This window comes from Dasypus novemcinctus, chromosome 1 (assembly GCF_030445035.2).
Source record: "Dasypus novemcinctus isolate mDasNov1 chromosome 1, mDasNov1.1.hap2, whole genome shotgun sequence".
NCBI classification, from domain to species: Eukaryota; Metazoa; Chordata; class Mammalia; order Cingulata; family Dasypodidae; genus Dasypus; species Dasypus novemcinctus.
In genome coordinates, this window is record NC_080673.1 from 85,935,502 (window position 1) to 85,952,879 (window position 17,378).

At 35.5% G+C, this 17,378-nt stretch overlaps 1 protein-coding gene across 50 annotated transcripts in view; it reads left to right on the top strand.

Annotated features, from left to right (window-relative positions):
* The window catches only part of CAMK2D (calcium/calmodulin dependent protein kinase II delta), a 354,108-nt gene that overhangs the window by 96,983 nt on the left and 239,747 nt on the right, over positions 1 to 17,378 (top strand). For all 50 annotated transcript variants that reach the window (XM_071215026.1, XM_071215022.1, XM_071215025.1 and 47 more), the window contains exon 3: positions 10,154 to 10,213. In XM_071215026.1, coding sequence (XP_071071127.1) covers positions 10,154 to 10,213 — 60 coding nt within the window. The remainder of the gene's footprint in view (positions 1 to 10,153; positions 10,214 to 17,378) is intronic.

Here is a 17,378-nt window from a genome sequence, read left to right on the forward strand (position 1 = left end):
GCTGCACACATGGAGAGCTGACACAACGAGATGACGCAACAAGAAGAAACACAGATTCCCGAGCCCCTGACAACAGAAGCGGAAAAGAACACACAGCAAATAGACACAGAGAACAGACAACTGGGGCAGTGGGTGGGGGGGGTGGGGAGGGGACAGAAATAAATAAATAAATAAATCTTAAAAACTGTGAAGGTGTTATATCTGGGTAGTGGGTGATCTTTTTTGGGAGTGTGTGTGGTTAAATATATATAATATAAAAATTTGCCATTTCAACTATTTTTAAGTGTACAATTCAGTGGCATTCTCAATATTGTGCAACCACCACCTCTATTTCCAAAATTTTTCATCACCACAAATAGATACTCTGTACCTGTTAATTAAGTAATAATTCCCTATTTTCCCTCCTCCCAGCTCCTCTAATCTACCTTCTGTCTCTATGAATTTGCTTATTCTAGATATTACATATATGTGGAATCACACACTATTTGTCTTTTGTTGTCTGGATTTTTCTTGGCAAAATGCTTTCTAGGCATATCCATCTTATAGCGAATATCAGAACTTCGTTCCTTTTTATGGCTGAATAATGTCCTATTGTATGTATGTACTACATTTTGTTTATCCATTCATCTATTGATGGATACTTGGTTTGTTTCCACCTTTTGGAGATTGTGAATAATGCTGTTATGAACATTGGCGTACCAGTATCTGTTTGAGTCCCTGAAATAGTAGAGTTTTAAGTGATATTTATTACTTTTACCTGACATATTTAATATTTTTTCCAGTTGTCAACTATAATTTTTATAATACGATTTAAAAACATAGTAGGCAAAAGAAGAAGATGTAAACAAGGGTGAAGATAAACAAGTTAAGAACTACTCTATGTGAAAAGGAAGAGAGATTTATTGTTTAGAAGATAAGTGAGTAGTGAAGGATGGAATATGCTGGAGTGGACTATAGCAGCATATTTGATTCTACTTTAAGAAGCTAGTACAGGATGCCCTCTTCAAAGACCTCTGGTCACATTTCTGTATTTCTAGGTCACTTGGCAGAATTCCTAGAGTCTCAGGTTCTAAGGAGCAAATGGTAGAGGTTTCTCCCTAGTGCCTCTGGCGTTTTATTTCCTCAGGAGAGGTGCCCACTGATTTCTTTTAACTGTGATACAAAAAAAAGACCCTAAAAGCTCCTAGGGCTTTCCCTGCCAGCGTTAGGGGACCTTGTTTTGATTCTGATAATACTTGTGGATTAACACAAATTAGAAACTGTTCTCAGTGTCACTCTGTAGACAGACTTTAGCAGGTGGGCAGTGGGCCTGATTATTTCATATAGGAGTGGGGGTTAATTTCACATGCCAGCCCAGGACAGGTTTTTGCTTACCAACCAACTTACACAGTTTGCTTCCTTCAAAGTTCATCTTCCTCTTTCAGAGTTTAAAAAGAACTAAGGTCAATTTAAGTGGCATTTCATGTGCCTCCTTGTAAAATATGGGTATAAAACCAGTAGGGTTGCAGAAAGTTCTTACTTTTAGAGCTGGCCAAGTTGTAATGCCATGCCAATGCCAAATACATTTTCTAGGTGATGCAGCCCTTACATGAGACAGAACATTCTAGGTGAAAGATAAACATTCATTCCCAAAGAATGTTGAAGGATAACATCTAGAATAACAATGAATTAATTACAGGGAATTTTAACCTGCACTTAAGATGCATTATAGTCTCAAGATCAGAAGAAATAAGATGATACTTCAAAAGTATAAGTTATCCAAAATATTTTTGGTCATTAAAATGTACATGAACAGGATTTCAAAGAACACAAGCATAGTTAATAAGTGTTCTAATTTAATCCCAGATTGTTCTTCACATACCCTGCTTCTAAATGAGAATTCTGAAAGCTGAAAGCACAGGGATATGATATGAAGGTATTCAGTAAATCTAAATGGTTATAGACTTGTTAAAAATGTTTAAATCTATGGTTATTAATTAAAATACTATAAATGCATTACCGAATTATCCTCTGACCTCCGTATGGTCCAAATGGAAACCATATTTTTCTTCTTGACCTCCCTAAAACCCATTGTACATATTCATTCTTGCCTTTGATGAAGTCTTGATCAGATCTCACAGCTTTGCAGTTTCCTTTAGTAACACAAACGATCTCATTTCAGAAATTAAAATGTTCTGAACTGTGTAATATCACTTAATCCTCACTCTGATTCAGCCTATTTTGGGCTTCAAGAGACTATTTGGACAAAGGGAAGCTTGTGATACAGACACCTTTTGTCACCCCATTTCCTCTCCTATTGGCTGACCACTGTTTGTGGCTCTTCAGGATGAAGCTTTAAGGAGTGGAAAAGTCTTATTTCTGCAGATTATGCCTTATCTGTATTGCTACTGTCCGCTATATTCATGCTTGCTAACTCTCCTGCAGCATTTCTGTGGGATTCTGGGTGATTTCTTCTGGAAACTATGGCTACAGTTTCCCTGATACTGGCCATGCCTCCCCTGGCTGGATGTTTTCAGTACTTTTGCAGCTCCTGAGCTTCTGACATTCCAACCATTTTTTGGGGTCATGTTGCCTACCCAGGTAGTCCTTTTAGCTAATGTCCCTGGTCAAATGACCTCCAGCCACTCCCTCCAATGGCCCACGTTTGGTGCATGGGAAATGTATGCTTTGTCTTGCCACTGATGGAAGTATAGCCAGATGACAACAGAGCCTTCTTTGCCCTTGCAGTTGCAGGGCAGCTAGCCAAGCTCAATTTCATACCTTTAGAGTTAGGTTTGAAGTGGGTAGCTGTAAACTCATAACTACACTACCCAGAGAAATCCTCTCTGGTGGTCTCATTATCTTCTCATGTATAGTATAAGTGGGCAATGGGCTCCTGATGGCACAATGCCTAGGAGTGACCCCTTTGCAAGTCCTGAATATATGATTTTAGCATGCTGCACTTGACACAACTATTCTTTTGTTTTCAGACTTCAGTTTTTTAGCTAAAACTGAGACAATTCTTTTTAATATCTTGTATTGAGTATTTTTTTTTCCTGTAGGTGGCTGTACTAAAACCTCATTTCGTGTAGGAAATAAACATATTCACAAAATGTGGTAGACTATATAGCCTTAAACTATGTTGAGGCAATTCTTTAGTGTCTTGCATTTTTGAATTTGAGATATAGTTCAATAAATGATGGCTTTACTTCTTTCTACCTTTTGAAGGTTATTATTATATTATTAAAACCACTAATTTCTAATTTAATTATTAGTTCATGAGTACCTAGACCATAATATATTACTGTCTTCTAAAGCACCTATCAGTTCCCTTGTGTTTGCTTTAAAACTATGTTTAATTGCTAGTACCATGTGTGACATAAGAATTCTTTTATTTCCCTAAAAATAAAGATATGTTAACTGAAGTGTGTAGTCCCCATGAGGGTGAAATAAGTTTAGTTTTTCACATTTATAAGAAAAATGCCCTTTTTGTCATTATTCCTGGCAAAGCCTGTTTTGGAAGCTGTTATTTTCTCTGATTTTTAACATAGAAATCTTTCCACTATGGTTAGTCCCTCATGCCAAATGTAATATAAGATATGTAAGGGATTTTAACGACTGGTTTTAGAAATATAAATGGGTTTCAGGCCGCTTAAAGAAGAAAGTTATAAATTTGATGAAGTATTTTAAGCAATAAACTTTTTTTTTTCATTTATTTAGCAAGGAGTGTTGGTCCATGTTTAGTAGGGCCTGGAATATATGCAATCTAGGAGTTTCCCTCTAAGGAAAAAGAAAAAAATTACAAATAAAAAATTAAGCACAAAAAAGAATGTTTTAAAAAAGAGAGAGAATGTATATTTAGAATGGAAATAATCACAAGAGAGAATACATTTTAAAAACCTGACAAACATTGTAAAACATAAGATCCAGAAAAATAGCAAAAATAAACCTTGCTTCTCCTCCTTTACACACATACCTGTGGTGCCATTTGTAGTACATGTTCATGCCATGCTACGACTGCTAGAGTGTCTTACCACCTCATGGCAGACTGGGAGGAGGAAGTATTTCTGGAAGCATTCTTACATGGGATTGCTAGCAATACCATAGCCATACACAGAAGTGATTGTAAATGAGGTAAATGTGTTTTATTAAACTCAGACTAAATGTATCCTCTATTTAACTTTTCCTTAGCTAGATTTCAAAAATATTCTTTGCCACTACATTATCCCCCTACTGAAGGGTGGTAAGTATGATAGAGATGGGAAGGCGAAGTGGAAAGAAATAGTGATCACAACCAATTACTGTTAAAATATCTTGTGCTTTTGCAAAGTTATGAAAACAAACAAACATGGTTATGTGAATATATTGCTAAGCCCCTGTATTAGTCAGCCAAGGGGTACTGATGCAAAATACCGGAAATTGGTTGGTTTTCATGAAAGTTATTTATTTGGAGTAGGAGCTTACAGATACCAGCCCATAAAGCATACGTTACTTCCCTCACCAAAGTCTATTTGGACCAAGATGGCTGCTGACGTCTGTGAGGGTTCAGGCTTCCTGGTTTCTTCTGGGCTCAGCTCCTCTGTTTTCTCCACAAGGTCAGCTATAGACTATGAGGCTCTCTAGGCTTTGCCTCTCTCCACAAGGTCAGCTGTAGACTGTCAGGCAAACAGCTCTGTCTCTTTCCCCAGGCTCCATCTTAAGACTTCAGCATGAAAATCCAACATCAGAAACCCGCAACTCTGTCCTTTGCCATGCCTTTTATCTGTGAATCCCTAGTTTCCTTAGCCGCTTAAACAGATACATGAAATGGTTTGACTTGAACAATGGGAATTTATTCCCTATGGTAGAGTCTGGAAAAACGTGCACGGCAAAGTATCATCAAGGCAATGCTTTCTTCCCAAAGACCAGCTGCTGTAGTCGTTGGCTTCTCTGTCACATGGCAAGGAACATGGCAGCGTCTGCTGGTCTCTCCTTCTCAGTTTTGCTGTTTTCAGCTTCTTGCTTCTGTGGCTTTGTATTCATTCCCTTTATAAAGGACTTCAGAAATAGGATTAAGTCCCATCCTGAATGAGGTGATAAGGCTAACTGAAGTAGCCTTATCAAAAGCTCCTACTTATAATGTGTTTACACCCACAGGAATGAATTAGATTTAAGAATATGTTTTTCTGGGGGAATATACAATTTCAAACCACCACCAAGGGTAAATCATTTCCATAAAAAAATGAATAACTGGAAGTTCCAGAGGTTTAAAAATACCACAAAAATCCATGTGTCATGCATTTCTTTCCTTCATTCTTCTGAAATATTAGTAAAGTTATATTCTCTTTTTCTATTTGAATATGTTAATATTAAACTACATAGGGAAAAATTCCTGCAGAAACCTATATAAATATTTTATGCCATTCACTTTTTAAATAAACTGTATGTACTTAATTCTTAAGGGAAAAAGAACACTGATGAATAGCAAAATTCCTAAATAAATGCTCTCTTGTGTTAATATGCAACTGCCTGTGAAAAATCATCTGGGCCACTGGGAAAAACAATAAGGCAGGAATTGTATTTATCTTTATTATGCTTTGTTTCCATTCTGGATTCTTCTAGTCTTTAGGAAGTCAAAGTTTAAAAGATTATGAAGCAAATTGTCTCAAATGATTTCCTGCATTATACCTAAACATGGAATAGAATCGTGTGTCAAATCCCTTGAACCCACAAGTAAAATTATACCTAGTAGAGAGTGCTGTAGATCTAATTGTGGAGACTGAAGGCTGAATGAAATATTTTTAAAACTCCATCTAGTTACCCCTCCATAGAAGTATAATTAGAATTACTTTTCATTTTATGTGAATTAAATTACAGATGTAAAGTTAAAGATTTAGATAATTAAAATCTCATTTTAATTCCTCATATTTACCATCGAACAACATTATGATAATTTGTTTATATAAGGACTTGTTTTTTATGCTATTAACAGTCACCTGAGACATAATAGTCTAAAGTTATCGATGCTATTGGAAGACAATTGTCTGTTCTATGTGACATGTCAGTCTAATACCTTGTGTCCCAAGTACCATCATGCTTTCCTCCTTTAGAGAAGCCTTGACTTACTGACTTAGCAGACTTATTGACTGTTCCTTGGATCCCTTTACCCCTTAAGGACACATCCTTGGCCATCTTCCCATTCTGGATATTACCCTCCTGTTATGCTTCCTGGTTTGCTCTTCCTGACTGAGTCCTCTGGTGACCCTCAAAGTACAAGTCCTCTACCCTAGAACATGCAATGAATGACATAGCTACATTAGCAGAATGATCGACATGCAGGCAGCCAGAGGCATCCTTGTGAGAGGATGAAAGCATCACAGTCAGAGAAGCTGCAAACTGAGGAGGAGAGCTAATTAACATCAGCTAGTGCTGACAGAGGGGTGTAGACAGGACTTCCTGCCCATCTTCTCCCTTTAGCTTCTAGAGAAAGTCTGTAGTCCAGCAACAGATTCCTTTACAGCACTGTATACTTGGAAGCATGTTCTACACCATTATGCTCCCATCCTAAATGAAAAAGGCTAAGAACCTAGTGAGAGATTTACTATGCAGCATTCCTAAGACTTTCCTTAGGTACTAACCAGTCCTAACAAAGGGATCCTGTTTTCTCTTTACATTCTTAGTGGGATTTATATATTCTATATAATCAAACCAGAAACAAACATTTATATAGTATTTGTTTTGTATAAAATATTAGTTATTGTTTGTAATTTTTAAAAGTCTGTAAGTTGTATCCTTGTTTAAGTTGCTACTGAACAGTAGCCTTATAAAATAGATTTTGTTTTATTTGACATTTGCAGTTTTGTGTAAACACTTATTTTCCTAACAGATACCATGTCATGTATTTGAGAGGATGGAATTATTGTGGTGAAAGAGAGAAAAATGTTTCTTCTCTAGGCCAGGATAACCACCACATTTCACTCTTCATTCCTTTGCTGTCTAGAAAACAGACTAAAAATAACATATTATCCAAAAGCTCCCTCTTAAACAATTAACTATGATAAATTATTTATCAGAACGGCATTCATTTCTGATGTATGAAACTGATTAAAAAAGATTAAAGTGAGTTTGTGTATAAAACTAGTAAATTAAATTTTTATAATTAGACACAGAAAATACCTGGAAGTCTCTGTACTGGGTACTTACTGTACTGTTCTGCACTGACTCCATGTCAGAACTGAATGATAATATATTTTCCTTAAGGCATTGTTAGTATGGCAGATTTTCAACCATATAATTATTAACAGTCTGTACCATATCACACTTGACAATATTACGGCCTGTAGGTTTATTTTTATTCATATAACAGTGTGAACCTGAGCTTCACAGAAAGAATAAAGCCAAACTACGATAGATTGAGTGCTTTAATAAATATTAAATGATAAATGTAGCTCAGTCTACACTAGATTCAGAGCCTCTGGGTAATAAAAGAAAATCTTCCAATGGTTCTAAACAGTTACTATGGATGTCTTGCTTTTTGTAACCTGTCTTTGCTTCTTACCATTGTAAGTAGTTTTGGAACTGGGAATGATGAAGTAGAATATATGACTTCTGTTGCCAACTGAATTAAAAGCAAAGGAAGTTTTAAATGTAAAACTAATTCTTCTGATAGCAGGATAAATACAGTAATGTGTTTTTGGTAATATAAGGTTCTTAATCACTCCTCCTCATCTACCTACTTCCTAAAAGTGAAGTCACGAACTTGATGTTGAATGTGAAAGCACTCCAAGTGATATGCATTTCCATTATTGTTAAATTTTGGTTTTAATGAGTACTTTAGTTAAATCGTCATGTTTGGGATGTCAAAATATGCTCCACTGGGAGAGTACAGAGTGCATTATGATTAATAGGGGATTACTAATTTAAGTGATTGTATTGAAGAAAAAGTAAGGAAAACTGTATCAATGAGAAAGCTCATGAAAACATCAGTCTTAAAGTCTGCTGTAGAAGACAAATTCTGACATGACTACCAATGACCTTTGCTTCCTGGTATGTATGCCCTTGTATAATCCCCTTACCTTGAAAGTAGTCTAGCCTAGTGACTTACTGGTAACTGATAGAATCTAGTGAATGTGATCAGAGGTCACTTGTGTGATTAGCTAAATAGCATAGTGCCTTCCATCTTGCTAGCAGACTCTTCCAGCCACCAAGGAGCAAGTTGCCATTATGGCCTACTGAGAGGAGCTGAGAGCCAGCAGTTCTACAATCCTTTAAGTATTAAAATTCTGCCGACAACGATGGGAGCTTGACAGCTGGTTCTTCCCCAGGCAAAACTTTAGATGAAACCCTAGTGCTGTCTGACACCTTGATTGCAGATTTGTGAGATACCCTAAAGCATAGGACACAGTTAAACCATGTCCAGGTTCCTACCTAAAAAACTGAGATAAAAAATGTGCATTATGTTGCTAAATTTTTGGTAATTTGTTATGTAGCAATAGAGAGGAAATACATAGGATATATAAAATTCTCTAAATAGAGAATTCACAACTCTGTTCACAACTCTGTAGCTGAAAATCTAAAGCAGTTATTATTGTCCATAAAGTTCTTCTGTTTCCTTGATTTTCTTGATTTTAACATAATTATATATATATATCAATATCAATATCAGATGATTATGGTTTAGCACATATATTTGCATATCCTTATCTCTGTAACAAAATTATGAACACTATAACCTTATATCTTTCATAGAGACATTTTACAGTATTTATGTAAGATAATGGTTGTAGAGAGATATATTTTGATAATCTGGTATAAAACTTTTTTTTGTATATTTCTAAATAATGGTATTCTAGAATTAGATACATTTTGAAAATCTGATATAATCTTTTGTGTTTTTATAATTCTAAATAAGCATATTCTAAAATTAGCTTTTCTTAAAGGTTGAGTGTACATAAGCCAGAATAAGGACCTGTTAAAGTGATAGGGAATTTGCATTAACATACATGTTGGGGGAGTGAATGTAGCGCAGCTCAGTAGTTGAACACCCTGCTTCCCATGTATGAGGTCCTGGGTTCATAAAAAACAAAACAAACAAAACAAAACAAACTTGTAGTTTTAGACAGTAGCAAGGCCAAAGAATATCTGTCTTTATATTTAACTCTCCAGATATAATGGACACACTGTTAGATGTGGTCCAATACCATGCTGATTCATTAAAACATTATTTCTCGTTGAACTATTAATAATACTGTATGTGTTTAAAGCATTTTTCTAAATTAGAAAAAGAACTATTATATGAAACAGTTCTCTATAGAAATTGTAAGGTTTGAATGTGGTACTCTCTGTAAAGTCAACTAATATCTGCTCTACAGTGCTATTTGTACCATGGCATGTGTGTTTGTTGTATTCTTGCTTCTCTCTGCCATTTCTTTTGTGTGATTTTATTTATACTTATTTGCAACAAACTTCCACAAAGAAACCAAAGAAAAATATAAGGGTCATTCTTAAAATACAAGTTTTATAGTGGTCATGCCTCTTTAAGGAAGTGATTAGTGAAATAGATGGATAAAGATGAACGAGCAACTAGGGGTTTTTGGAAGTCCTTTGATATTGTGAAGCACATCATACACCTAAGAAGTTGGATCAACAATTGTATTAAGAATAGTTGATAGAAAACTTCACTTTACCAGTAGTACTTCTCCATTAGGAATAAACTGTATTGATTCTTATTTAGCCCTGGTTCTACTATACTCCAATTTCCAGGTATACATCCTCTGCTCTAAAGGGTTGCATCTATATTGGGTTATTAAATTGTTGTAACAATATATTCTTCTTTTAAGGCAAACATAAGAAAGAAAATGGTTTCTTTCTTTTTCCATTCCTTCCCCTTCCCTCTTATCCTCTCCCCTCCCCTTCCTTCCCTTCTTTTGGTATCATTTCCACTGTTTCTCTCAATCCAAGTCTGAATTCAACTCTATTCTGTACCTTACTCTATCAAACTCAGGACAGTGAAAAAGAAAGAAAATCAGATTCTTGGCTGAGTTTACCTAATTCAAAAATTTGAATGTTCGTTTTTTTAAAGAAATCAAAGGATAAGTAAACAAAAGCTTTGTAATTGCCATTTTGGTATGCTGTTTAATGTGTTTTATTCTTTTTTGCTAAAATTTGTGATTTTTTTTTAAAATATTTTTAACAGATCATCAGAAACTGGAAAGGGAAGCTCGAATCTGCCGTCTTTTGAAGCACCCCAATATTGGTGAGGAAAGGCTTTCAGTGTATTTTAAATGTTAATTTAATAATCAAGGATATTTGCAACTATTAATAAATAGCTTCCTAACTTTTGGCCTTTGGTTACATTTTATTCTTTTAAGGTTTTTTTTGTTTGCTTGTTTGTTTTAGTAAGATCTTTGAAGCCACCATGGAAAACAAAAAATGTCTCTGAAATACACTAACCTAAGTTTTTTGAAATTTAATACAGAAGCATTTGCAGTTAAAAAGAACAAAGATGACTATGTTAGTTTGATCAATAAAGTACATTTCCTGTTGTATTGAAAGTTGAGTGTACATAAACCAGTAAGAAACTGAGTGTAATTTAAACACCAAGTATATTAAATTTAGGTAATCCCTGGTTATCTTATTAGTTCTATGCAGACAATTATAATAGAATGATGTGATACCCAGGGGACTAGGTAGCTGTTTTAGAGTGGCTTGTCAAGCAAGGTATGTTGGGGAGGTCACATTTAAACTGATACCTAAGTCACAGAAAAGAGACATACAAAAACTCAGGGAAATCTATAGAGACAGAAATAGATGAGTGGTTCTATAGCTCTGAGAAAGGATAGAGAAATTGAGAGGTGACTGCTAAGGGATAGGGGTATTTTCTTGTTGAGTAATGAAAATGTTCTAAAATTGAGGTAATGAATGTACAACTCTGATTATACTAAAAGCCATTTATTGTACATTTTGGATGGATTGTATGGTATATGAATATATCTCAATAAAACTGCTTTAAAAAATACTCAAGGAGAAAGTGTTTCAGAGGGAGAGATTAATGCAAAATGGCTGATCTGGAATGGGCTTCTCTTATTTAGGGGAAGAGTGGGGAGACCAGTGGGTGACCTGCAGTGGGTAAAAGGAAAAATGACCTGACGTATCAGAGGAGGAAGGTGCCGGACTTAGTAGGGCTTTGTAAACCAGTGTAGGGGGAGTTTGGACTTTATTCTAAGTACAGTGGGAAGCTGGTAGAAGGATTTTAAGCAAGAGGATGTCATAATTTGGTATCTGATGTGTGTCAAATGAATTGTAGTCATATGAGCAGAATTAGGGATAATAGTAAGTGCTCCCTTAGGCTATCAGAATCTAGTGGTCATTTCACATTGCCCTAGTGCCCCTTGTTCTGTCTTCCTTGGGCATAGATCTCTTCTGTGTGGTCCACATAGCCCATGAATAAACCCCATACATTTTTTTGACTCAAAAATTTTGGCAGTACGGGCCATTTCATTCCCTAAGTACCTCCATCCTTGTTCTGCCTTCAGGGCAGCCAGCCAGATCATTTTTGTTTGAAACCCAAGCTTGAAAAAATATGACTAACTTTAAATTAGCATTAACGTGTTGAGGCAACTTGGAAAGAACATCTTGCCTTGTGCCTCAGTTAAGTAGCTATTTTTTTTATCATTATGTGCATCTTTTATTTTAATAAAATGTGCAAATATTTCCTTGACACACAAACACATTTGGAATAAACCAAATAGTTTGAGCTATACCAAGTTAATCTAAATAGTAAGGGAAAGTACCTTTATGTTAATACAATATTTGAGGTAATAGAAAAATTGTCCTCAAAACTATTCTATATTTCAATATAACTTTGACCTGTTTTTGTGCATGATCTTTGATAGGCATTATTACAGAGGAATTCATTGAAACCTGTGGTGAAGGCCAAATAATTAAAACCAGTAAAGAGAAACTAGGGAAATATGCAAAACACTTATTTAATCCAACTATATTACCCTGAAAAGCACTGGAGACTAGGAAAGGAAAAGAGACCATATCAAGAACTTTTATCAGGGTCATCTGACATCCCAAGAAAGAAAATATACACTTACGGGCCTTTATTTGGAAAGAGAATGATATTTGAGACAACTTTTTTTTTTTTTTTTAAAGATTTTTATTTATTTTATTTAATTTCCCCCCCTCCCCTGGTTGTCTGTTCTTGGTGTCTGTTTGCTGCGTCTTGTTTCTTTGTCCGCTTCTGTTGTCGTCAGCGGCACCCGCTTCTGTTGTCATCAGCGGCACGGGAAGTGTGGGCGGCGCCATTCCTGGGCAGGCTGCTCTTTCTTTTCACGCTGGGCGGCTTTCCTCATGGGTGCACTCCTTGCGCGTGGGGCTCCCCCACGCGGGGGACACCCTTGCGTGGCACGGCACTCCTTGCGCGCATCAGCACTGCGCATGGCCAGCTCCACACGGGTCAAGGAGGCCCGGGGTTTGAACCGCGGACCTCCCATATGGTAGACGGACGCCCTAACCACTGGGCCAAAGTCCGTTTCCCAACTTTGCAGTTGGTGATAGGATAAATTCTGATGCTGGGCTATCCCATTTTCTGAAGACCTTGATTTATACTTTGTGTAGACATTAGAAAGAGCAAGATAGTCTTGAAAATTTGAAGAAATTTTTTGTGTTTGTAGATCGACAGCACCTTTGTAAGATGAGCCTTTACTGATATGGTTCAATGAATCTCAGAAACTAGAGATTCGGAAAAAGTACTTTGTTATCTCCTGGATACCTACAATGAATTGACTTTCCAGGGATCACACCATGATATCTTAATGATTACCTCCTTCCTACCCACTTTCCTAGCCACTACCCCTAAACACAAAAACATACTCATTCATACATTATTATATGGTGCAATAGAAAATGAAAGATATAATATTAATGGAAGTGCAATAGACACAAAGACCCCAGTTTGTTCTGCTTCTGTTACTGGTATGCTTGTGAAATGTTGAAGCACATCCCATCTCTTTCCAATGCTATACTTGCTCTCTGTGTAAAGCAGAGAAAATATTTATTTATTTTTCCTTCCAGGAGTCATTATAGAGAATTAGATAATATGTATTTTATCATTTAGGTGAGGCATTAATAAACTTTGGAAAATAATTAATTTAAATGAACTGAGTGAATTATTATGGAGCAATACTTGCCGAGTACTGCCTAAGAGATTATTTCTTAAAGTTTAGTGGTTTCTTCTTGAAAGATATATACTACACACTGGAAAAACTTATTTCTGGAACTTTTATTCTGCTGAATCATAATATTGACAATAACAGGTTTTTAAAGATCATCTAGTACAAGCTCCTATTTCTTTTTTAATAATTAATGAAACTAAAATTTTCTGAATCTCTATGATTTGTCCAAAGTCACAACTCTTTAATGCATTGATGGCCTAAATTCTTGATTATATGGAGGGATTCCCTCCATATAAAGAAGTCTCGATATTTAGGGAGCCTAACTTGCACCAATAAGATAGAAAGGGTGTTGATGTTCTCTGCTCCCTTTCAAAGAGAAGTTTGAAATTGTTTTCAATTTAAATAATTTCCTCTCTTCATACAGAATAAGCATTAAATTAAAAACATCGAATACTGATACAGGAAAAGAAAACTTTGTTACATTTAGAAAGCATAAATTACTAGCTACCTACCTTCTCATGAAATGGCTATGTTTCAGGGGGATGCACTGCTTGAACAGGATTTATAGTTTGGTATTCATATTAATAATACATGAAATTCCACATGCTGACAAGCAGAGATTAAAAAATATCCAAAACCCTTTTTACTTTCTACATGAGCAGGTTTCCCATGCCTATGAGTAATAACGGCATTCAGGATTTGTATAGTTTTCTTTTCTCAATATGTAAAATGGGAAGGGCCCTTAGAAATTATCTAAACACAACCTCGATTCTGTAGATAGGGATTGGGAGCTTCAGTAGTCAAGTAATCTGCCCAAGATCACACATAAATCTCCACAGACTGAAAAGTGGAATCCTGCATATTACCTCATTTTGTACTTGCTGTCTTCTTTACCCTGATCTAGGAAGTATTATGCCATACCATAAAAGTAATATTCCAACCACAATCTTAGATTACTTGCAAAAAGTCTTTGGGTCAAATATCAACTGTCTGATTTTCATAGGCCAAAGGTAACAGTTTTTTAAAAAAAAATTCTGTTGTTTTTAACTGGAAGCTTAATCCAACCCACAAATTTTACCTTTTTGTTCTATTCTTCATACAGTTCTCTTTCATGTTCCTTCCTCAGCATCTGTAAGGAATCAGTTCAATAACATTGTATAAACCTAAACTCAATTAATATTAATTTTAAATGTGCCCAATATTTACTTATCAAATGATTAAATTGCCTTTACATGTTTATTGCTATAATATTTCAGGTTTTATTAAATACATATCATTGAATTCTCTTAGAAGTCTTTGAAGAGAAGGGCCAGGAAAAGAGAACAGAGTTAGTGGACAGTAAATGTTAATTGGTTTGCTGAGAAAACAAAGTTAATGATTTTCCTAATGACAGTCAAGTGTCTTTTTCAATGGTGTGAGAAATTCAACAGCATTCTAAGAAAGTGATACTTGCAGTTTTTCTCTATGACTCCCATTATTTCAGGTTATTCCTGATATTCACAATGAATTGTCATTACGAAAGAGTAATTAATTCTTATTGCTAAACTGCTTTCTGTAGTGACTCTCTAGCAGATAAAAGGTAATTTAACACTGCTCAGGAGTAAAAAAGCAAAGTACTCTTGCTTTATTGTTCACCTTTTATTTGATTGATTCTTCCTTTATCATGATTATTTGGTGTCAATGCTAAATTACTTTTCTTTAGAATACATTACTGTATGCAGAAGTGATTATCCTTTCTTAAATGTGAGAATTGCATCAGAGAGTTTTTTCCAACAAATAAATATTTTAAAAAATTCTTATTATCTTTGCAACACCCCCATCCCCAGATGGCTCCCTCATCTGTTTGTTTGCTCATTGTTTTTACTGGTTGTCTGCTCACTGTTTTTGCTCATTTGTCTACATCTGCTCGTTGCCTCTTTGTTTTTTTTCTTTAGGAGGCACTTGGGACTGAACCCAGGACCTCCCATGTGGGAGGCGGGCATTCAACTGCTTGAGCCACATCCACTCCCTGCTTGTTTTGTTTTTGCTTGTTGTCTGCTTGTTTTCTGCTTGTTGACTTGCTCATTGTTTTTTCTCATTGTCTGCTTGTGATTTTTTTTTTCCTCAATGTCTGCTCGTTGTCTGCTCCTTGTTTGTCTTCTTTAGGGGGAACTGGACACTGAACCTGGAACCTCCCATGTAGGAGTTGGGTGCTCAACTGCTTGAGCCACATCTACTCCCCTCCCATTATCTTTTAACTGATGAGTTTGGATGTAAGACCTAAGCTAGAACCCCTTAACAGAGTATTGAACATTTTTATAAAAGTTTCTTAGGCTCAGAATTATGTCCTAAACTGAAACTTGAGAGGGAAATAAATTCCAAATATATTAGCCTCTTTTAATCACTAAAAAGGTATTGCTCTTTTCTCTTACTTCTGGTAGCTTAAATAATGTATAATGGACTTACCTTCAGTACTCTTTTCTGTTAAGATTTGAAGAAGTACTGAAAGAAAAAAACAACAGTCTTAGGTTAGAATTTCAATTAATTTTGCCATTAGAATTAATAATAAAATTGTATATCTGTGTTAGCAGGCACTGTTCTAAGTGCTTTATGTGAATTAAGTCTTTTAATCCTCACAAGAAGCAAGTGCCATTTTTGTCTCCATTTTACGACAAGGAATCTAAAACCCAGAAAGATTACACAATTTAACCATGGTCAGACAGCTAGTATGTAGTGGTTTGGGATTCAATCCCATGCATTCTGGCATCAGAAGCCATACTCTTAAGCATACACTGTATTGCTCCTAGTTGTTGTATAACTCAAGGCTAATCACACTACTCTATGATAAGAAGAGAAAATAATCTTTAAATTTTATGAAGATTGGTTAATATGATAGCAGATTAAGATCTTTGCCTAGAGAAATTATGTAATTTTACTATTTACCTTTAGTCCTTATTTCAGAGGGGAAATAATCCTATGTTATTAGTCAAACACTTATGTTAAATACAGATGTTAGAAAACTAATTATATTTTAATGACTCTAATTTTTAGTATCTTGATAAAACATTTGGTTTACCTTTAATTGTTCATATTTGACCCCGAATTACTTACTTTCTGTGCAAGACAATCTTTGACTCTCTTCTCTTATTGACCAGGAAAGTGAATAAAATATTTGGCAGAAAATAATGAAGTTTACGGAAGCAAACAACAATAATTAATGTAATTTTGTGTAATATTTGGTAAAATACATTTAAAGAAGCTATGGTTTACATTGTCAAAAGAGAAATCTGGATTGGATACTTATGGGATAATGAATTCTAAGATCAGATAAGCCCTCATTTTTTTATAATCAATTTATTGACTGTAATATATTGGTTTATAATTTAGTAGAATATACATAGGAATATCAGTTTAGAGTTTTGAAATAGCTTTTGATACTATGTTTTGGAGGTTAATTAAGACATTTATTTCTAGTGTTTTGCAATGCTTTCTCTGGTTTAGTTTGGTAGAAAAGCTGCCATTTTAGGAGAGGTACTTCCTTAGTCCTATTATTTATAAATTTGAAAATAGGAATTGTATTCTTTAAAAATGCTCCACAGGTATAAGTGTCTGCTTTCTGAATGTGATTTTTTTAAAAGATTTATTTATTTTTTTATTTCTTTCCCAGTTGTCTGTTCTCTGTGTCTATTTGCTGCGTGTTCTTTGTCCGCTTCTGTTGTTGTCAGCGGCACTGGGAATCTGTGTTTCTTTTTGTTTCATCATCTTGTTGCGCCAACTCTCCGTGTGTGCGGCACCATTCCTGGGCAGGCTGCACTTTCTTTCGCACTGGGCGGCTATCCTTACAGGGTGCACTCCTCGCGTGTGGGCTCCACTATGCGGGAGACACCCCTGTGTGGCGCAGCACTCCTTGTGCGCATCAGCACTGCACATGGGCCAGCTGCACACGGGTCAAGGAGGCCCGGGGTTTGAACCGCAGACCTCCCATGTGGTAGATGGACACCCTAACCACTGGGCCAAGTCCACTTCCTGAATGTGATTTTTAGCTCATCTGTTTAACAAAACACTCTCAATAAGCTTGCCGTAGATTTATATTTCTATTGCTTAGTTTAAAAGTCTGTTGGATAGGAATGTTGAAGGATAGGAAATAATAGTTGTCTGACTCAATTTCTTCTTCTTCAGAAAAAGTATGTGCACATATATATATAAATATGCATTTTACATTTAAGTAGAAAATAATACATTTCTTGTGAAATAACAGAA